Here is a 24,226-nt window from a genome sequence, read left to right as displayed (position 1 = left end):
CCCCCTAATATCACACAGCAGCACCAGGGTCAGGACAGCCCCCTAATATCACACATAACACCAGGGGACAGGACAGCCCCCTAATATCACACATCAGCACCACGAGACATGACAGTCCCCTAATATCACACATCAGCACCACGAGACAGGACAGCCCCCTAATATCACACATCAGCACCAGGGGACAGGACAGCCCCCTAATATCACACATCAGCACCAGGGGACAGGACAGCTCCCTAATATCACACATCAGCACCAGGGGACTGGACAGAACCCTAATATCACACATAGCAACAGGGGACAGGACAGCCCCCTAATATCACACATCAGCACCACGAGTCAGGACAGCCCCCTAATATCACACATCAGCACCAGGGTACAGGACAGCACCTAACATCACACATCAGAACCAGGAGACAGGACAGCCCCCTAATATCACACATCAGCACCAGGAGACAGGACAACCCCCTAATATCACACATAGCACCAGGGGACAGGACAGCTAACTAAAATCACACATCAGCACCAGGAGACAGGACAACCCCCAAATATCACACATCAGCACTAGGGGACAGGACAGCTCCCTAATATCACACATCAGCACCAGGGGACAGGACAGCTCCCTAATATCACTCATCAGCATCAGGGACAGGACAGCCCCCTAATATCACATATCAGCACCAGGGGACAGGACAACCCCCTAATATCACACATCATTACCTGGGGACAGGACAACCCCCTAATATCACACATCAGCACCAGGGGACAGGACAACCCCCTAATATCACACATCATTACCAGGGGACAGGACAACCCCCTAATATCACACATCAGCACCAGGGGACAGGACAACCCCCTAATATCACACATCATTACCAGGGGACAGGACAGCCCCCTAATATGACACATCAGCACCAGGGGACAGGACAGCCCCCTAATATCACACATCAGCACCAGGGGACAGGACAACCCCCTAATATCACACATCATTACCAGGGGACAGGACAACCCCCTAATATCACACATCAGCACCAGGGGACAGGACAACCCCCTAACATCACACATCATTATCAGGGGACAGGACAGCCCCTAATATGACACATCAGCACCAGGGGACAGGACAGCCCCCTAATATCACACATCAGCACCAGGGGACAGGACAGCTCCCTAATATCACACATCAGCACTAGGGGACAGGACACCTCCCTAATATCACACATCAGCACCAGGGTACAGGACAGCCCCCTAATATCACACAGCAGCACCAGGGTCAGGACAGCCCCCTAATATCACACATAACACCAGGGGACAGGACAGCCCCCTAATATCACACATCAGCACCACGAGACATGACAGTCCCCTAATATCACACATCAGCACCACGAGACAGGACAGCCCCCTAATATCACACATCAGCACCAGGGGACAGGACAGCCCCCTAATATCACACATCAGCACCAGGGGACAGGACAGCTCCCTAATATCACACATCAGCACCAGGGGACAGGACAGAACCCTAATATCACACATAGCAACAGGGGACAGGAAAGCCCCCTAATATCACACATCAGCACGAGTCAGGACAGCCCCCTAATATCACACATCAGCACCAGGGGACAGGACAGCACCTAATATCACACATCAGCACCAGGGGGCAGGACAGCTCCCTAATATTACACATCAGCACTAGGGGTCAGGACAGCCCCCTAATATCACACATCAGCACCAGGGGACAGGGCAGATCCCCAATATCACACATCAGCACCAGGGGACAGGACAGCCCCTTAATATCACACATCAGCACTAGGGGACAGGACAGCCCCCTAATATCACACATCAGCACCAGGTACAGGACAGCCCCCTAATATCACACATCAGCACTAGGGGACAGAACAGCCCCCTAATATCAAACATCAGCACCAGGGGACAGGGCAGCCCCTAATATCAAACATCAGCACCAGGGGACAGGGCAGCCCCCTAATATCACACAGCAGCACCAGGGGACAGGACAGCCCCCTAATATCACACATCAGCACCTGGAGACAGGACAACCCCCTAATATCACACATAGCACCAGGGGACAGGACAGCCCTCTAATATCACACATCAGCATCCGGGGACAGGACAGCTCCCTAATACCACACATAACACCAGGGGACAGGACAGCTCCCTAATATCACACATCAGCACCAGGGGAAAGGACAGCCCCCTAATATCACACATCAGCACCTGGAGACAGGACAACCCCCTAATATCACACATAGCACCAGGGGACAGGACAGCCCCCTAATATCACACATCAGCATCCGGGGACAGGACAGCCCCCTAATATCACACATCATCACCAAGGGACAGGACAGCTCCCTAATACCACACATAACACCAGGGGACAGGACAGCTCCCTAATATCACACATCAGCACCAGGAGACAGGACAGAACCCTAATATCACACATAGCACCAGGGGACAGGAAAGCCCCCTAATATCACACGTCAGCACCAGGGGACAGGACAGCACCTAACATCACACATCAGCACCAGGGGACTGGACAGCCCCCTAATATCACACATCAGCCCCAGAGGACAGGACAGCCCACTAATATCACACATTAGCACTAGGAGACAGGACAGCCCCCTAATATCACACATCAGCACCAGGGTACAGGACAGCACCTAACATCACACATCAGCACCAGGAGACAGGACAGCTCCCTAAAATCACACATCAGCACCAGGAGACAGGACAACCCCCAAATATCACACATCATTACCAGAGGACAGGACAACCCCCTAATATCACACATCAGCACCAGGGGACAGGACCGCTCCATAATATCACACATCAGCACCAGGGGACAGGACAGCACCTAACATCACACATCAGCACCAGGGGACAGGACAGCACCTAACATCACACATCAGCACTAGGGGACAGGACAGCTCCCTAATATCACACATCAGCACCAGGGGACAGGACAGCTCCCTAATATCACTCATCAGCATCAGGGACAGGACAGCCCCCTAATATCACATATCAGCACCAGGGGACAGGACAACCCCCTAATATCACACATCAGCACCAGGGGACAGGACAACCCCCTAATATCACACATCATTACCAGGGGACAGGACAGCCCCCTAATATGACACATCAGCACCAGGGGACAGGACAGCCCCCTAATATCACACATCATTACCAGGGGACAGGACAACCCCCTAATATCACACATCAGCACCAGGGGACAGGACAACCCCCTAATATCACACATCATTATCAGGGGACAGGACAGCCCCCTAATATGACACATCAGCACCAGGGGACAGGACAGCCCCCTAATATCACACATCAGCACCAGGGGACAGGACAGCTCCCTAATATCACACATCAGCACTAGGGGACAGGACACCTCCCTAATATCACACATCAGCACCAGGGTACAGGACAGCCCCCTAATATCACACAGCAGCACCAGGGTCAGGACAGCCCCCTAATATCACACATAACACCAGGGGACAGGACAGCCCCCTAATATCACACATCAGCACCACGAGACATGACAGCCCCCTAATATCACATATCAGCACCAGGGGACAGGACAAACCCCTAATATCACACATCATTACCACGAGACAGGACAGCCCCCTAATATCACACATCAGCACCAGGGTACAGGACAGCCCCCTAATATCACACATCAGCACCAGGGGACAGGACAGCTCTCTAATATCACACATCAGCACCAGGGGACAGGACAGAACCCTAATATCACACATAGCACCAGGGGACAGGACAGCCCCCTAATATCACACATCAGCACCACGAGACAGGACAGCCCCCTAATATCACACATCAGCACCAGGGGACAGGACAGCCCCTAATATCACACATCAGCACTAGGGGACAGGACAGCCCCCTAATATCAAACATCAGCACCAGGGGACAGGGCAGCCCCCTAATATCACACAGCAGCACCAGGGGACAGGACAGCCCCCTAATATCACACATCAGCACCTGGAGACAGGACAGCCCCCTAATATCACACATCAGCACCAGGAGACAGAATAGCCCCCTAATATCACACATCAGCACCAGGGGACAGGGCAGCCCCCTAATATCACACATCATTATCAGGGGACAGGACAGCCCCCTAATATGACACATCAGCACCAGGGAACAGGACAGCCCCCTAATATCACACATCATTATCAGGGGACAGGACAGCCCCCTAATATCACACATCAGCACCAGGGGATAGGACAGCTCCCTAATATCACACATCAGCACTAGGGGACAGGACACCTCCCTAATATCACACATCAGCACCAGGGTACAGGACAGCCCCCTAATATCACACAGCAGCACCAGGGTCAGGACAGCCCCCTAATATCACACATAACACCAGGGGACAGGACAGCCCCCTAATATCACACATCAGCACCACGAGACATGACAGCCCCCTAATATCACACATCAGCACCAGGGGACAGGACAGCCCCCTAATATCACACATCAGCACCACGAGACAGGACAGCCCCCTAATATCACACATCAGCACCAGGGGACAGGACAGCCCCCTAATATCACACATCAGCACCAGGGGACAGGACAGCTCCCTAATATCACACATCAGCACCAGGTGACAGGACAGAACCCTAATATCACACATAGCAACAGGGGACAGGACAGCCCCCTAATATCACACATCAGCACCACGAGTCAGGACAGCCCCCTGATATCACACATCAGCACCAGGGGACAGGACAGTACCTAATATCACACATCAGCTCCAGGGGGCAGGACAGCTCCCTAATATCACACATCAGCACTAGGGGACAGGACAGCCAACTAATATCACACATCAGCACCAGGGGACAGGGCAGATCCCCAATATCACACATCAGCACCTGGGGACAGGACAGCCCCCTAATATCACACATCAGCACCAGGGGACAGGACAGCCCCTTAATATCACACATCAGCACTAGGGGACAGGACAGCCCCCTAATATCACACATCAGCACCAGGGTACAGGACAGCCCCCTAATATCACACATCAGCACTAGGGGACAGGACAGCCCCCTAATATCAAACATCAGCACCAGGGGACAGGTCAGCCCCCTAATATCAAACTTCAGCACCAGGGGACAGGGCAGCCCCCTAATATCACACAGCAGCACCAGGGGACAGGACAGCCCCCTAATATCACACATCAGCAACTGGAGACAGGACAACCCCCTAATATCACACATAGCACCAGGGGACAGGACAGCCCCCTAATATCACACATCAGCATGCGGGGACAGGACAGCCCCCTAATATCACACATCATCACCAAGGGACATGACAGCTCCCTAATACCGCACATAACACCAGGGGACAGGACAGCTCCCTAATATCACACATCAGCACCAGGGGAAAGGACAGCCCCCTAATATCACACATCATCACCAGGGGACAGGACAGCCCCCTAATACCACACATAACACCAGGGGACAGGACAGACCCCTAATATCACACGTCAGCACCAGGGGACAGGACAGCACCTAACATCACACATCAGCACCAGGGGACTGGACAGCCCCCTAATATCACACATCAGCCCCAGAGGACAGGACAGCCCACTAATATCACACATTAGCACTAGGAGACAGGACAGCCCCCTAATATCACACATCAGCACCAGGGTACAGGACAGCACCTAACATCACACATCAGCACCAGGAGACAGGACAGCTCCATAAAATCACACATCAGCACCAGGAGACAGGACAACCCCCAAATATCACACATCATTACCAGGGGACAGGACAACCCCCTAATATCACACATCAGCACCAGGGGACAGGACAGCTCCCTAATATCACACATCAGCACCAGGGGACAGGACAGCACCTAACATCACACATCAGCACCAGGGGACAGGACAGAACCTAACATCACACATCAGCACTAGGGGACAGGACAGCTCATTAATATCACTCATCAGCAACAGGGACAGGACAGCCCCCTAATATCACATATCAGCACCAGGGGACAGGACAACCCCCTAATATCACACATCAGCACCAGGGGACAGGACAACCCCCTAATATCACACATCATTACCAGGGGACAGGACAGCCCCCTAATATGACACATCAGCACCAGGGGACAGGACAGCCCCCTAATATCACACATCAGCACCAGGGGACAGGACAGCCCCCTAATATCACATATCAGCACCAGGGGACAGGACAACCCCCTAATATCACACATCATTACCAGGGGACAGGACAACCCCCTAATATCACACATCAGCACCAGGGGACAGGACAACCCCCTAATATCACACATCATTATCAGGGGACAGGACAGCCCCCTAATATGACACATCAGCACCAGGGGACAGGACAGCCCCCTAATATCACACATCAGCACCAGGGGACAGGACAGCTCCCTAATATCACACATCAGCACGAGGGTCAGGACAGCCCCCTAATATCACACATAACACCAGGGGACAGGACAGCCCCTAATATCACACATCAGCACCACGAGACATGACATCCCCCTAATATCACACATCAGCACCAGGGGACAGGACAGCCCCCTAATATCACACATCAGCACCACGAGACAGGACAACCCCCTAATATCACACATCAGCACCAGGGTACAGGACAGCCTCCTAATATCACACATCAGCACCAGGGGACAGGAGAGCTCCCTAATATCACACATCAGCACCAGGGGACAGGACAGAACCCTAATATCACACATAGCACCAGGGGACAGGACAGCCCCCTAATATCACACATCAGCACCACGAGACAGGACAGCCCCCTAATATCACACATCAGCACCAGGGGACAGTGTTGTGAATTCTGTGGCTGAATTCACTCCTGTGGTCACAAGTGGTACTGCAGCTTCTGAGCTTCCTCCCTCAGGTGTTCTGGTGAGCTCGTTAACTGCTTCATTACTTAACTCCGCCTGATGCTGCTATCCTTGCTCCTTGTCAATGTTTCAGTGTTGGATCTGAGCTTCTCCTGATTGTTCCTGTGACCTGCTGCTCTGTATAGCTAAGTGCTTTTTGTTTTTTTGTTGCTTTTTTTCTGTCCAGCTTGTCTTTTGTTTTGCTGGAAGCTCTGAGACGCAAAGGGTGTACCGCCGTGCCGTTAGTTCGGCACGGTGGGGTTTTTTTGCCCCCTTTGCGTGGTTTTGCTTTAGGGTTTTTTGTAGACTGCAAAGTTCGCTTTACTGTCCTCGCTCTGTCCTAGAATATCGGGCCCCACTTTGCTGAATCTATTTCATCCCTACGTTTTGTCTTTTCATCTTACTCACAGTCATTATATGTGGGGGGCTGCCTTTTCCTTTGGGGAATTTCTCTGGGGCAAGTCAGGCCTATTTTTCTATCTTCAGGCTAGCTAGTTTCTTAGGCTGTGCCGAGTTGCCTAGGTAGTTGTTAGGCGCAATCCACAGCCGCTTTTAGTTGTGTTTAGGATAGGATCAGGTGTGCAGTCTACAGAGTTTCCACGTCTCAGAGCTCGTTCTTGTATTTTTGGGTATTTGTCAGATCACTGTGTGCGCTCTGATCGCTAAGCACACTGTGTTTCTGGATTGCCTTCATAACACCTGTCATTAGCAAACATAACAGTACAAGGAGCCTAACTAATGATTCTCAATAGAGGGAAAGAAAAAGTTCTGACATCATTTTTTTTTTTTTTTTGCTCTGTGTTCACTTTTTTTTTTTCCCCTAGACATTTGGGTGATTCTGGACACAGGTGTGGACATGGATATTCAGGGTCTGTGCTCTTCAATGGATAATCTCGTTATAAATGTACAAAAAATTCAAGATACTATTGATCAGAAATCTATGTTAGAACCAAGAATTCCTATTCCTGATTTGTTTTTTGGAGATAGAACTAAGTTTCTAAGTTTCAAAAATAATTGTAAGCTATTTCTGGCCTTGAAACCTCATTCTTCTGGTAATCCTATTCAACAGGTTTTGATTATTATTTCTTTTTTGCGCGGCGACCCTCAAGACTGGGCATTTTCTCTTGCGCCAGGAGACCCTGCATTGAGTAGTGTCGATGCGTTTTTCCTGGCGCTCGGATTGCTGTACGATGAGCCTAATTCAGTGGATCAGGCTGAGAAAAATTTGCTGGCTTTGTGCCATTGTCAGGATGATATAGAAGTATATTGTCAGAAATTTAGGAAATGGTCAGTACTCACTCAGTGGAATGAATCTGCGCTGGCAGCTTTGTTCAGAAAGGGTCTCTCTGAGGCTCTTAAGGATGTCATGGTGGGATTTCCTATGCCTGCTGGTTTGAATGAGTCTTTGTCTTTGGCCATTCAGATCGGTCGACGCTTGCGCGAGCGTAAATCTGTGCACCATTTGGCGGTACTGCCTGAGGTTAAACCTGAGCCTATGCAGTGCGATAGGACTATGACTAGAGTTGAACGGCAGGAATACAGACGTCTGAATGGTCTGTGTTTCTACTGTGGTGATTCCACTCATGCTATTTCTGATTGTCCTAAGCGCACTAAGCGGTTTGCTAGGTCTGCCGTCATTGGTACTGTACAGTCCAAATTCCTTCTGTCCATTACCTTGATATGCTCTTTGTCGTCGTTTTCTGTCATGGCGTTTGTGGATTCGGGCGCTGCCCTGAATCTGATGGATTTGGATTATGCTAAACGTTGTGGGTTTTTCTTGGAGCCTTTGCGGTGTCCTATTCCATTGAGAGGAATTGATGCTACACCTTTGGCCAAGAATAAACCTCAATACTGGGCCCAGCTGACCATGTGCATGGCTCCTGCACATCAGGAAGTTATTCGCTTTCTGGTGTTGCATAATCTGCATGATGTGGTCGTGTTGGGGTTGCCATGGCTACAAACCCATAATCCAGTATTGGATTGGAATTCCATGTCGGTATCCAGCTGGGGTTGTCAGGGGGTACATGGTGATGTTCCATTTTTGTCGATTTCGTCATCCACCCCTTCTGAGGTCCCAGAGTTCTTGTCTGATTATCAGGATGTATTTGAAGAGCCCAAGTCCGATGCTCTACCTCCGCATAGGGATTGTGATTGTGCTATCAATTTGATTCCTGGTAGTAAATTCCCTAAAGGTCGATTATTTAATTTATCCGTGCCCGAACACGCCGCTATGCGCAGTTATGTGAAGGAATCCCTGGAGAAGGGACATATTCGCCCATCGTCATCACCACTGGGAGCAGGGTTCTTCTTTGTAGCCAAGAAGGATGGTTCGCTGAGACCGTGTAATGATTACCGCCTTCTTAATAAGATCACTGTTAAATTTCAGTATCCCTTGCCATTGTTATCTGACTTGTTTGCTCGGATTAAGGGGGCTAGTTGGTTCACTAAGATAGATCTTCGTGGTGCGTATAATCTGGTGAGAATCAGGCAAGGAGATGAATGGAAAACTGCATTCAATACGCCCGAGGGTCATTTTGAGTATCTAGTGATGCCGTTCGGACTTGCCAATGCTCCATCTGTGTTTCAGTCTTTTATGCATGACATCTTCCGTGAGTATCTGGATAAATTCCTGATTGTTTACTTGGATGACATTTTGATCTTCTCAGATGATTGGGAGTCTCATGTGAAGCAGGTCAGAATGGTTTTTCAGGTCCTGCGTGCTAACTCTTTGTTTGTGAAGGGATTAAAGTGTCTCTTCGGTGTGCAGAAAGTTTCATTTTTGGGGTTCATTTTTACCCCTTCTACTATCGAGATGGATCCAGTTAAGGTCCAAGCCATCCAGGATTGGATTCAGCCGACATCTCTGAAAAGTCTGCAAAAGTTCCTGGGCTTTGCTAATTTTTATCGTCGCTTCATCTGTAATTTTTCTAGCATTGCCAAACCATTGACCGATTTGACCAAGAAGGGTGCTGATTTGGTTAATTGGTCTTCTGCTGCTGTGGAAGCTTTTCAGGAGTTGAAGCGTCGTTTTTGTTCTGCCCCTGTGTTGTGTCAGCCAGATGTTTCTCTTCCGTTCCAGGTCGAGGTTGATGCTTCTGAGATTGGAGCAGGGGCGGTTTTGTCACAGAGAGGTTCTGATTGCTCAGTGATGAAACCATGTGCTTTCTTTTCCAGGAAGTTTTCGCCCGCTGAGCGTAATTATGATGTGGGCAATCGAGAGTTGCTGGCCATGAAGTGGGCATTCGAGGAGTGGCGTCATTGGCTTGAAGGAGCTAAGCATCGCGTGGTGGTATTGACTGATCATAAGAACTTGACTTATCTCGAGTCTGCCAAGCGCTTGAATCCTAGACAGGCCCGTTGGTCGTTATTTTTTGCCCGCTTCGACTTTGTGATTTCGTACCTTCCGGGCTCTAAAAATGTGAAGGCGGATGCTCTGTCTAGGAGTTTTGTGCCCGACTCTCCGGGTTTATCTGAGCCAGCGGGTATCCTCAAGGAAGGAGTCATTGTGTCTGCCATCTCCCCTGATTTGCGGCGGGTGCTGCAAAAATTTCAGGCGAATAAACCTGATCGTTGTCCAGCAGAGAAACTGTTCGTCCCTGATAGGTGGACTAATAAACTTATCTCTGAACTTCATTGTTCGGTGTTGGCTGGTCATCCTGGAATCTTTGGTACCAGAGAGTTAGTGGCTAGATCCTTCTGGTGGCCATCTCTGTCACGGGATGTACGTACTTTTGTGCAGTCCTGTGGGATTTGTGCTAGGGCTAAGCCCTGCTGTTCTCGTGCCAGTGGGTTGCTTTTGCCCTTGCCGGTCCCAAAGAGGCCTTGGACACATATTTCGATGGATTTCATTTCTGACCTTCCCGTTTCTCAAAAGATGTCAGTCATTTGGGTGGTCTGTGATCGCTTTTCTAAAATGGTCCATCTGGTGCCCTTGGCTAAATTGCCTTCCTCCTCTGATTTGGTACCTTTGTTCTTTCAGCATGTGGTTCGGTTGCATGGCATTCCTGAGAATATTGTTTCTGACAGAGGTTCCCAGTTTGTTTCAAGGTTTTGGCGAGCCTTTTGTGGTAGGATGGGCATTGACCTATCCTTTTCCTCGGCTTTCCATCCTCAGACTAATGGCCAGACCGAACGAACCAATCAGACCTTGGAAACATATCTGAGATGTTTTGTTTCTGCAGACCAGGATGATTGGGTGTCCTTTTTGCCGTTGGCTGAGTTCGCCCTTAATAATCGGGCCAGCTCGGCTACCTTGGTTTCTCCATTTTTTTGCAATTCTGGGTTCCATCCTCGTTTCTCTTCAGGACAGGTTGAGTCTTCGGACTGTCCTGGTGTGGATTCTGTGGTGGATAGGTTGCAGCAGATCTGGACTCAGGTAGTGGACAATTTGATCTTGTCCCAGGAGAAAGCTCAACTTTTCGCTAATCGCAGACGCCGTGTGGGTCCCCGACTTCGTGTTGGGGATCTGGTTTGGTTATCTTCTCGTCATATTCCTATGAAGGTTTCCTCTCCTAAATTTAAACCTCGTTTTATTGGTCCGTATAGGATTTCTGAGATTCTCAATCCGGTGTCTTTTCGTTTGACCCTCCCAGACTCCTTTTCCATACATAATGTATTCCATAGGTCGTTGTTGCGGAGATACGTGGCACCTATGGTTCCATCTGTTGAGCCTCCTGCCCCGGTTTTGGTGGAGGGGGAATTGGAGTATATTGTGGAGAAGATTTTGGATTCTCGTGTTTCTAGACGGAAACTCCAGTATCTGGTTAAATGGAAGGGTTATGCTCAGGAAGATAATTCCTGGGTTTTTGCCTCTGATGTTCATGCTTCCGATCTTGTTCGTGCCTTTCATGCGGCTCATCCTGGTCGGCCTGGGGGCTCTGGTGAGGGTTCGGTGACCCCTCCTCAAGGGGGGGGTACTGTTGTGAATTCTGTGGCTGAATTCACTCCTGTGGTCACAAGTGGTACTGCAGCTTCTGAGCTTCCTCCCTCAGGTGTTCTGGTGAGCTCGTTAACTGCTTCATTACTTAACTCCGCCTGATGCTGCTATCCTTGCTCCTTGTCAATGTTTCAGTGTTGGATCTGAGCTTCTCCTGATTGTTCCTGTGACCTGCTGCTCTGTATAGCTAAGTGCTTTTTGTTTTTTTGTTGCTTTTTTTCTGTCCAGCTTGTCTTTTGTTTTGCTGGAAGCTCTGAGACGCAAAGGGTGTACCGCCGTGCCGTTAGTTCGGCACGGTGGGTTTTTTTTGCCCCCTTTGCGTGGTTTTGCTTTAGGGTTTTTTGTAGACTGCAAAGTTCGCTTTACTGTCCTCGCTCTGTCCTAGAATATCGGGCCCCACTTTGCTGAATTTCATCCCTACGTTTTGTCTTTTCATCTTACTCACAGTCATTATATGTGGGGGGCTGCCTTTTCCTTTGGGGAATTTCTCTGGGGCAAGTCAGGCCTATTTTTCTATCTTCAGGCTAGCTAGTTTCTTAGGCTGTGCCGAGTTGCCTAGGTAGTTGTTAGGCGCAATCCACAGCCGCTTTTAGTTGTGTTTAGGATAGGATCAGGTGTGCAGTCTACAGAGTTTCCACGTCTCAGAGCTCGTTCTTGTATTTTTGGGTATTTGTCAGATCACTGTGTGCGCTCTGATCGCTAAGCACACTGTGTTTCTGGATTGCCTTCATAACACCTGTCATTAGAAAACATAACAGGACAGGACAGCACCTAATATCACACATCAGCACCAGGGGGCAGGACAGCTCCCTAATATCACACATCAGCACTAGGGGACAGGACAGCCCCTAATATCACACATCAGCACCAGGGGACAGGGCAGATCCCCAATATCACACATCAGCACCAGGGGACAGGACAGCCCCCTAATATCACACATCAGCACCACCACGAGACAGGACAGCCCCCTAATATCACACATCAGCACCAGGGGACAGGACAGCCCCTTAATATCACACATCAGCACAAGGGGACAGGACAGCCCCCTAATATCACACATCAGCACCAGGGGACAGGGCAGATCCCCAATATCACACATCAGCACCTGGGGACAGGACAGCCCCCTAATATCACACATCAGCACCAGGGGACAGGACAGCCCCCTAATATCACACATCAGCACTAGGGGACAGGACAGCCCCCTAATATCAAACATCAGCACCAGGTGACAGGGCAGCCCCCTAATATCACACAGCAGCACCAGGGGACAGGACAGCCCCCTAATATCACACATCAGCACCTGGAGACAGGACAGCCCCCTAATATCACACATCAGCACCAGGAGACAGAATAGCCCCCTAATATCACACATCAGCACCAGGGGACAGGGCAGCCCCCTAATATCACACAGCAGCACCAGGGGACAGGACAGCCCCCTAATATCACATATCAGCACCTGGAGACAGGACAGCCCCCTAATATCACACATCAGCACCAGGAGACAGAACAGCCCCCTAATATCACACATCAGCACCAGGGGACAGGACGGAACCCTAATATCACACATCAGCACCAGGAGACAGGACAGCCCCCTAATATCACACAGCAGCACCAGGGGACAGGACAGCCTCCTTATATCACAGATCAGCACAAGAGGAAAGGGCAGCCCCATAATATCACACATCGGCATCGGGGGACACGGCAGCACCCTGATATCACACATCAGCACCAGGGGACAGGATAGCCTCCTAATATCAAACATCAGCACCAGGGGACAGGACAGCCCCCTGATATCACACATCAACACCAGGGGACAGGATAGCCCCCTAATATCACACATCAGCACCAGGAGACAGGACAGCCCCCTAATATCACACATCAGCACCAGGGGACAGGACAGCTCCCTAATATCACACATCAGCACCAGGGGACAGGACAGCACCCAGATATCACACATCAGCACCAGAGGACAGGACAGCCCCCTAATACCACACATCAGCACCAGGGGACAGGACAGCTCCCTAATATCACACATCAGCACCAGGGGACAGGACAGCACCCAGATATCACACATCAGCACCAGAGGACAGGACAGCCCCCTAATATCACACATCAGCACCAAGGGAGAGGACAGCTCCCTAATATCACACATCAGCACCAGGATACAGGACAGCCCCCTAATATCACACATCAGCATCAGGGGACAGGACAGCCCCCTAATATCACACATCAGCACCAGGGGACAGGACAGCCCCTTAATATCACACATCAGCACCTGGAGACAGGACAGCCCCCTAATATCACACATCAGCACCAGGAGAAAGAACAGCCCCCTAATATCACACATCAGCACCAGGGGACAGGGCAGATCCCCAATATCACACATCAGCCCCAGGGGACAGGACGGAACCCTAATATCACACATAGCACCAGGGGACAGGACAGCCTCCTTATATCACAGATCAGCACAAGAGGAAAGGGCAGCACCCTGATATCACACATCAGCACCAGGGGACAGGATAGCCTCCTAATATCAAACATCAGCACCAGGGGACAGGACAGCCCCCTAATATCACACATCAACACCAGGGGACAGGACAGCCCCCTAATATCACACATCAGCACCAGGAGACAGGACGGAACCCTAATATCACACATAGCACCAGGGGACAGGACAGCCCCCTAATATCACACATCAGCACCAGGAGACAGGACGGAACCCTAATATCACACATCAGCACCAAAGGACAGGATAGCTCCCTAATATCACTCACCAGCACCAGAGGACAGGACAACCCCATAATATCACACATCAGCACCAAGGGACAGGACAGCTCCCTAATATCACACATCAGCACCAGGAGACAGGACGGAACCCTAATATCACTCACCAGCACCAGAGGACAGGACAACCCCATAATATCACACATCAGCACCAGGGGACAGGACAGCCCCCTAAAATCACACATCAGCACCAGGGGAAAGGACAGCTCCCTAATATCACACATCAGCACCAGGAGACAGAACAGCCCCCTAATATCACACATCAGCACCATTGGACAGGGCAGATCCCCAATATCACACATCAGCACCAGGGGACAGGACAGCACCTAACATCACACATCAGCACCAGGGGACAGAACAGCCCCCTAATATCACACATCAGCACCATTGGACAGGGCAGATCCCCAATATCACACATCAGCACCAGGGGACAGGACAGCACCTAACATCACACATCAGCACCAGGGGACAGGACAGCCCCCTAATATCACACATCAGCACCAGGAGACAGGACGGAACCCTAATATCACACATAGCACCAGGGGACAGGACAGCCCCCTAATATCACACATCAGCATCAGGGGACAGGACAGCCCCCTAATATCACACCTCAGCACCAGGGGGCAGGACAGCACCCAGATATCACACATCAGCACCAGAGGACAGGACAGCCCCCTAATATCACACATCAGCACCAGAGGACAGGACAGCACCCAGATATCACACATCAGCACCAGGGGAAAGGACAGCTCCCTAATATCACACATCAGCACCAGGAGACAGAACAGCCCCCTAATATCACACATGAGCACCATCACACATATCAGCACCAGGGGACAGGACAGCTCCCTAATAACACACATCAGCGCCATCACACATATCAGCACCAGGGGCCAGGACAGCCCCCTAATATCACACATATCAGCACCAGGGGCCAAGACAGCCCCCTAATATCACACATCAGCACTAGGGGACTGGACAGCTCCCTAATATCACACATGAGCACATCACACATATCAGCACCAGGGCACAGGGCAGCCCACTAATATCACACATCAAACATTAGGGGACAGGACAGCTTCATAATATCACTCTTTTGCACCAGGGATCAGGACAGCACCCTATTATTTCATATCACACATTAAGGGACAGGATAGCATCCTAATATCACACATCAATACCTGAGCACAAGACAGCACCCTAATGCAACACATCTGCATGAGGGGACAGGACAGCACCCTATTATTACACATCAGCACCAGGGCACAGAACAGCACCCTAATATCACTCATTTGCTCTATGGGACAGGGTAGCCCCCTAATATCACACATCTGCATGAGAGGTTAGGATAGCCCCCTAATATCACACATCTGCATGAGAGGTTAGGATAGCCTCCTAATATCACACATCACTACCAGGTACAGGACAGCACCCTGATATCATACATCAGCACCATGGGATAGGACAGCTCCCTAATATCACACATCTGCACTAGGGGACAGGACAACCCCCCAAAATATCACACATCAGCACCATCACACATATCAGCACCAGGGGACAGGATAGCCCCCTAATATCACACATAGCACCAGGGGACAGGATAGCCCCCTAATATCACACATAACACCAGGGGCCAGGACAGCTCTGTCAGACCCCTCTTCAGGCACTGCACAGCTCCCTAATATCACACATAACACCAGGGGCCAGGACAGCTCTGTCAGACCCCTCTTCAGGCACTGCACAGCTCCCTAATATCACACATAACACCAGGGGCCAGGACAGCTCTGTCAGACCCCTCTTCAGGCACTGCACAGCTCCCTAATATCATACATATCAGCACCAGGGGACAGGACAGCTCTGTCAGACCCCTCTTCAGGCACTGCACAGCTCCCTAATATCACACATAACACCAGGGGCCAGGACAGCTCTGTCAGACCCCTCTTCAGGCACTGCACAGCTCCCTAATATCACACATATCAGCACCAGGGGACAGGACAGCTCTGTCAGACCCCACTTCAGGCACTGCACAGCTCCCTAATATCACACATATCAGCACCAGGGGCCAGGACAGCTCTGTCAGACCCCACTTCAGGCACTGCACAGCTCCCTAATATCACACATATCAGCACCAGGGGCCAGGACAGCTCTGTCAGACCCCTCTTCAGGCTCTGCACAGCTCCCTAATATCACACATATCAGCACCAGGGGACAGGACAGCTCTGTCAGACCCCTCTTCAGGCTCTGCACAGCTCCCTAATATCACACATAACACCAGGGGCCAGGACAGCTCTGTCAGATCCCTCTTCAGGCACTGCACAGCTCCCTAATATCACACATAGCACCAGGGGCCAGGACAGCTCTGTCAGACCCCTCTTCAGGCACTGCACAGCTCCCTAATATCACACATAACACCAGGGGACAGGACAGCTCTGTCAGACCCCACTTCAGGCACTGCACAGCTCCCTAATATCACACATAACACCAGGGGACAGGACAGCTCTGTCAGACCCCTCTTCAGGCACTGCACAGCTCCCTAATATCACACATAGCACCAGGGGACAGGACAGCTCTGTCAGACCCCTCTTCAGGCACTGCACAGCTCCCTAATATCACACATAACACCAGGGGCCAGGACAGCTCTGTCAGACCCCTCTTCAGGCACTGCACAGCTCCCTAATATCACACATAACACCAGGGGACAGGACAGCTCTGTCAGACCCCACTTCAGGCACTGCACAGCTCCCTAATATCACACATAACACCAGGGGACAGGACAGCTCTGTCAGACCCCTCTTCAGGCACTGCACAGCTCCCTAATATCACACATAACACCAGGGGCCAGGACAGCTCTGTCAGACCCCTCTTCAGGCTCTGCACAGCTCCCTAATATCACACATAGCACCAGGGGACAGGACAGCTCTGTCAGACCCCTCTTCAGGCACTGCACAGCTCCCTAATATCACACATAACACCAGGGGCCAGGACAGCTCTGTCAGACCCCTCTTCAGGCACTGCACAGCTCCCTAATATCACACATAACACCAGGGGCCAGGACAGCTCTGTCAGACCCCTCTTCAGGCACTGCACAGCTCCCTAATATCACACATAACACCAGGGGCCAGGACAGCTCTGTCAGACCCCTCTTCAGGCTCTGCACAGCTCCCTAATATCACACATAGCACCAGGGGACAGGACAGCTCTGTCAGACCCCTCTTCAGGCACTGCACAGCTCCCTAATATCACACATAACACCAGGGGCCAGGGCAGCTCTGTCAGACCCCTCTTCAGGCACTGCACAGCTCCCTAATATCACACATATCAGCACCAGGGGACAGGACAGCTCTGTCAGACCCCACTTCAGGCACTGCACAGCTCCCTAATATCACACATATCAGCACCAGGGGCCAGGACAGCTCTGTCAGACCCCACTTCAGGCACTGCACAGCTCCCTAATATCACACATATCAGCACCAGGGGCCAGGACAGCTCTGTCAGACCCCTCTTCAGGCTCTGCACAGCTCCCTAATATCACACATATCAGCACCAGGGGACAGGACAGCTCTGTCAGACCCCTCTTCAGGCTCTGCACAGCTCCCTAATATCACACATAACACCAGGGGCCAGGACAGCTCTGTCAGACCCCTCTTCAGGCACTGCACAGCTCCCTAATATCACACATAGCACCAGGGGCCAGGACAGCTCTGTCAGACCCCTCTTCAGGCACTGCACAGCTCCCTAATATCACACATAACACCAGGGGACAGGACAGCTCTGTCAGACCCCACTTCAGGCACTGCACAGCTCCCTAATATCACACATAACACCAGGGGACAGGACAGCTCTGTCAGACCCCTCTTCAGGCACTGCACAGCTCCCTAATATCACACATAGCACCAGGGGACAGGACAGCTCTGTCAGACCCCTCTTCAGGCACTGCACAGCTCCCTAATATCACACATAACACCAGGGGCCAGGACAGCTCTGTCAGACCCCTCTTCAGGCACTGCACAGCTCCCTAATATCACACATAACACCAGGGGACAGGACAGCTCTGTCAGACCCCACTTCAGGCACTGCACAGCTCCCTAATATCACACATAACACCAGGGGACAGGACAGCTCTGTCAGACCCCTCTTCAGGCACTGCACAGCTCCCTAATATCACACATAACACCAGGGGCCAGGACAGCTCTGTCAGATCCCTCTTCAGGCACTGCACAGCTCCCTAATATCACACATAGCACCAGGGGCCAGGACAGCTCTGTCAGACCCCTCTTCAGGCACTGCACAGCTCCCTAATATCACACATAACACCAGGGGACAGGACAGCTCTGTCAGACCCCACTTCAGGCACTGCACAGCTCCCTAATATCACACATAACACCAGGGGACAGGACAGCTCTGTCAGACCCCTCTTCAGGCACTGCACAGCTCCCTAATATCACACATAGCACCAGGGGACAGGACAGCTCTGTCAGACCCCTCTTCAGGCACTGCACAGCTCCCTAATATCACACATAACACCAGGGGCCAGGACAGCTCTGTCAGACCCCTCTTCAGGCACTGCACAGCTCCCTAATATCACACATAACACCAGGGGACAGGACAGCTCTGTCAGACCCCACTTCAGGCACTGCACAGCTCCCTAATATCACACATAACACCAGGGGACAGGACAGCTCTGTCAGACCCCTCTTCAGGCACTGCACAGCTCCCTAATATCACACATAACACCAGGGGCCAGGACAGCTCTGTCAGACCCCTCTTCAGGCTCTGCACAGCTCCCTAATATCACACATAGCACCAGGGGACAGGACAGCTCTGTCAGACCCCTCTTCAGGCACTGCACAGCTCCCTAATATCACACATAACACCAGGGGCCAGGACAGCTCTGTCAGACCCCTCTTCAGGCACTGCACAGCTCCCTAATATCACACATAACACCAGGGGCCAGGACAGCTCTGTCAGACCCCTCTTCAGGCACTGCACAGCTCCCTAATATCACACATAACACCAGGGGCCAGGACAGCTCTGTCAGACCCCTCTTCAGGCTCTGCACAGCTCCCTAATATCACACATAGCACCAGGGGACAGGACAGCTCTGTCAGACCCCTCTTCAGGCACTGCACAGCTCCCTAATATCACACATAACACCAGGGGCCAGGGCAGCTCTGTCAGACCCCTCTTCAGGCACTGCACAGCTCCCTAATATCACACATATCAGCACCAGGGGACAGGACAGCTCTGTCAGACCCCACTTCAGGCACTGCACAGCTCCCTAATATCACACATATCAGCACCAGGGGCCAGGACAGCTCTGTCAGACCCCACTTCAGGCACTGCACAGCTCCCTAATATCACACATATCAGCACCAGGGGCCAGGACAGCTCTGTCAGACCCCTCTTCAGGCTCTGCACAGCTCCCTAATATCACACATATCAGCACCAGGGGACAGGACAGCTCTGTCAGACCCCTCTTCAGGCTCTGCACAGCTCCCTAATATCACACATAACACCAGGGGCCAGGACAGCTCTGTCAGACCCCTCTTCAGGCACTGCACAGCTCCCTAATATCACACATAGCACCAGGGGCCAGGACAGCTCTGTCAGACCCCTCTTCAGGCACTGCACAGCTCCCTAATATCACACATAACACCAGGGGACAGGACAGCTCTGTCAGACCCCACTTCAGGCACTGCACAGCTCCCTAATATCACACATAACACCAGGGGACAGGACAGCTCTGTCAGACCCCTCTTCAGGCACTGCACAGCTCCCTAATATCACACATAGCACCAGGGGACAGGACAGCTCTGTCAGACCCCTCTTCAGGCACTGCACAGCTCCCTAATATCACACATAACACCAGGGGCCAGGACAGCTCTGTCAGACCCCTCTTCAGGCACTGCACAGCTCCCTAATATCACACATAACACCAGGGGACAGGACAGCTCTGTCAGACCCCACTTCAGGCACTGCACAGCTCCCTAATATCACACATAACACCAGGGGACAGGACAGCTCTGTCAGACCCCTCTTCAGGCACTGCACAGCTCCCTAATATCACACATAACACCAGGGGCCAGGACAGCTCTGTCAGACCCCTCTTCAGGCTCTGCACAGCTCCCTAATATCACACATAGCACCAGGGGACAGGACAGCTCTGTCAGACCCCTCTTCAGGCACTGCACAGCTCCCTAATATCACACATAACACCAGGGGCCAGGACAGCTCTGTCAGACCCCTCTTCAGGCACTGCACAGCTCCCTAATATCACACATAACACCAGGGGCCAGGACAGCTCTGTCAGACCCCTCTTCAGGCACTGCACAGCTCCCTAATATCACACATAACACCAGGGGCCAGGACAGCTCTGTCAGACCCCTCTTCAGGCTCTGCACAGCTCCCTAATATCACACATAGCACCAGGGGACAGGACAGCTCTGTCAGACCCCTCTTCAGGCACTGCACAGCTCCCTAATATCACACATAACACCAGGGGCCAGGGCAGCTCTGTCAGACCCCTCTTCAGGCTCTGCACAGCTCCCTAATATCACACATAACACCAGGGGACAGGACAGCTCTGTCAGACCCCTCTTCAGGCTCTGCACAGCTCCCTAATATCACACATAACACCAGGGGCCAGGACAGTTCTGTCAGACCCCTCTTCAGGCACTGCACAGCTCCCTAATATCACACATAACACCAGGGGCCAGGACAGCTCTGTCAGACCCCTCTTCAGGCTCTGCACAGCTCCCTAATATCACACATAACACCAGGGGCCAGGGCAGCTCTGTCAGACCCCTCTTCAGGCTCTGCACAGCTCCCTAATATCACACATAACACCAGGGGACAGGACAGTTCTGTCAGACCCCTCTTCAGGCACTGCACAGCTCCCTAATATCACACATAACACCAGGGGCCAGGACAGCTCTGTCAGACCCCTCTTCAGGCACTGCACAGCTCCCTAATATCACACATAGCACCAGGGGCCAGGACAGCTCTGTCAGACCCCTCTTCAGGCACTGCACAGCTCCCTAATATCACACGTAGCACCAGGGGACAGGACAGCTCTGTCAGACCCCTCTTCAGGCTCTGCACAGCTCCCTAATATCACACATAACACCAGGGGCCAGGGCAGCTCTGTCAGACCCCTCTTCAGGCTCTGCACAGCTCCCTAATATCACACATAACACCAGGGGACAGGACAGCTCTGTCAGACCCCACTTCAGGCACTGCACAGCTCCCTAATATCACACATAACACCAGGGGACAGGACAGCTCTGTCAGACCCCTCTTCAGGCACTGCACAGCTCCCTAATATCACACATAACACCAGGGGCCAGGACAGCTCTGTCAGACCCCTCTTCAGGCTCTGCACAGCTCCCTAATATCACACATAGCACCAGGGGACAGGACAGCTCTGTCAGACCCCTCTTCAGGCACTGCACAGCTCCCTAATATCACACATAACACCAGGGGCCAGGACAGCTCTGTCAGACCCCTCTTCAGGCACTGCACAGCTCCCTAATATCACACATAACACCAGGGGCCAGGACAGCTCTGTCAGACCCCTCTTCAGGCACTGCACAGCTCCCTAATATCACACATAACACCAGGGGCCAGGACAGCTCTGTCAGACCCCTCTTCAGGCTCTGCACAGCTCCCTAATATCACACATAGCACCAGGGGACAGGACAGCTCTGTCAGACCCCTCTTCAGGCACTGCACAGCTCCCTAATATCACACATAACACCAGGGGCCAGGGCAGCTCTGTCAGACCCCTCTTCAGGCTCTGCACAGCTCCCTAATATCACACATAACACCAGGGGACAGGACAGCTCTGTCAGACCCCTCTTCAGGCTCTGCACAGCTCCCTAATATCACACATAACACCAGGGGCCAGGACAGTTCTGTCAGACCCCTCTTCAGGCACTGCACAGCTCCCTAATATCACACATAACACCAGGGGCCAGGACAGCTCTGTCAGACCCCTCTTCAGGCTCTGCACAGCTCCCTAATATCACACATAACACCAGGGGCCAGGGCAGCTCTGTCAGACCCCTCTTCAGGCTCTGCACAGCTCCCTAATATCACACATAACACCAGGGGACAGGACAGTTCTGTCAGACCCCTCTTCAGGCACTGCACAGCTCCCTAATATCACACATAACACCAGGGGCCAGGACAGCTCTGTCAGACCCCTCTTCAGGCACTGCACAGCTCCCTAATATCACACATAACACCAGGGGCCAGGACAGCTCTGTCAGACCCCTCTTCAGGCACTGCACAGCTCCCTAATATCACACATAGCACCAGGGGCCAGGACAGCTCTGTCAGACCCCTCTTCAGGCACTGCACAGCTCCCTAATATCACACGTAGCACCAGGGGACAGGACAGCTCTGTCAGACCCCTCTTCAGGCTCTGCACAGCTCCCTGCCTCCCCAGTACATTGCAGCTGTCCCACACACCAGGCTCTGTAGCTGCTGCATCACAATGAATTCACCATAATCAGAGGTTAAGGGAAACTTACTGGTAAGAAGCAGCAGGGATGTCAGCAGAAGTCCCAGCCTGCTCAGCACAGCAATGCACATTGACAGCTTTGCTCAAGGACTTTTGCATTGGACGGATTGTGTCTTCAGCAGGTGCATCCTGGCTCCACAGTGCACATCTAGACATGCTCAGTTTTCTGACCTTCTCAGACTGGGAACTACCAAGACTATTGCAGCAAGGAGGGGTAATCTGGATTCTACCATGGAGTGCAGCTAAAAATAGCACCTGCAAAAGGAACAGCTGGGGTTTAAAGAAACAGTAACCTGTCTGCTTCTTTGAGTATCCTGTGTGACCTGATTAAATAAATTGTTTGTGATTTCTGGTTAACCCCTTTGCCACCTTGGAGGATCAGATGTAATTCTAACAAGGTCATAGAGTCAGGCATTGTTCCTTTTGTTTCTTCTTTTTGTATAGTTTTTCCTTAAAGTGCAATATTCTCTGTTTCATAGCATATTGTGCATGCCTGTGGCCCAATGCATCATATAGGTATAAGCTAATGCAAATGATGCCTGCAGAATCCTTATAGGTCCCTGTTAGGCTACGTTCACATTTGCGTTGTGCGGGGCTGCGTCAGTGACGCAACGCACGACGCAAACAAGAACGCATGCAAAACGCATAGTTTTGCGACGCATGTGTGGCACCCCCAGGGGTATTTGCCACAAAAATAGTTACTGACAATAAATACAAATACTAAGATAGCAAAACTGCACTACCACCTCCGGCCAGAAGGGGGAGCTCCAGAGACTTCCCTTGATCCATTCTGGTCTGAGAGAAGAAATGGCAGTTGGGCTAAGGAGCTGAAAGTGAGAGGTCATACAGTTGAATATCTAACAGCCCTATGACTGTTACCAGGCCTAAATCACCGGCCTGATGAGAAGAGGGATAGAGAAAAAGGACATTGTGAGAACCGGGTAGCATTAATCACTACCCAGAACAGGCGCAAAGACGGATACCGGATCCGTGGCTGTATTCATTATATATAATACAGCAACCGGAAAAACGTGAGGTGATATCAGCTTCACTAGGGTCGGATGCAGCAA

At 51.6% G+C, this 24,226-nt stretch overlaps 1 protein-coding gene across 4 annotated transcripts in view; it reads right to left on the bottom strand.

Annotated features, from left to right (window-relative positions):
- Nucleotides 1-23,318, bottom strand: part of OXR1 (oxidation resistance 1) — a 556,560-nt gene extending 533,242 nt beyond the window's left edge. For 2 of the 4 annotated variants that reach the window (XM_069731767.1, XM_069731768.1), the window contains exon 1: nucleotides 23,167-23,318. In XM_069731767.1, the coding sequence (XP_069587868.1) occupies nucleotides 23,167-23,312 (146 nt within the window). In that variant the 5' untranslated portion in view covers nucleotides 23,313-23,318. The remainder of the gene's footprint in view (nucleotides 1-23,166) is intronic. The other 2 variants (XM_069731769.1, XM_069731770.1) reach the window with 1 other exon arrangement.
- Nucleotides 23,319-24,226: the final 908 nt, after the last annotated feature.

The sequence above is a fragment of the Ranitomeya imitator genome, chromosome 6 (assembly GCF_032444005.1).
Source record: "Ranitomeya imitator isolate aRanImi1 chromosome 6, aRanImi1.pri, whole genome shotgun sequence".
Lineage (NCBI taxonomy): Eukaryota > Metazoa > Chordata > Amphibia > Anura > Dendrobatidae > Ranitomeya > Ranitomeya imitator.
Note: the sequence above shows the minus strand (reverse complement) of the source record. Positions and strands in the feature narration are given on the sequence as shown.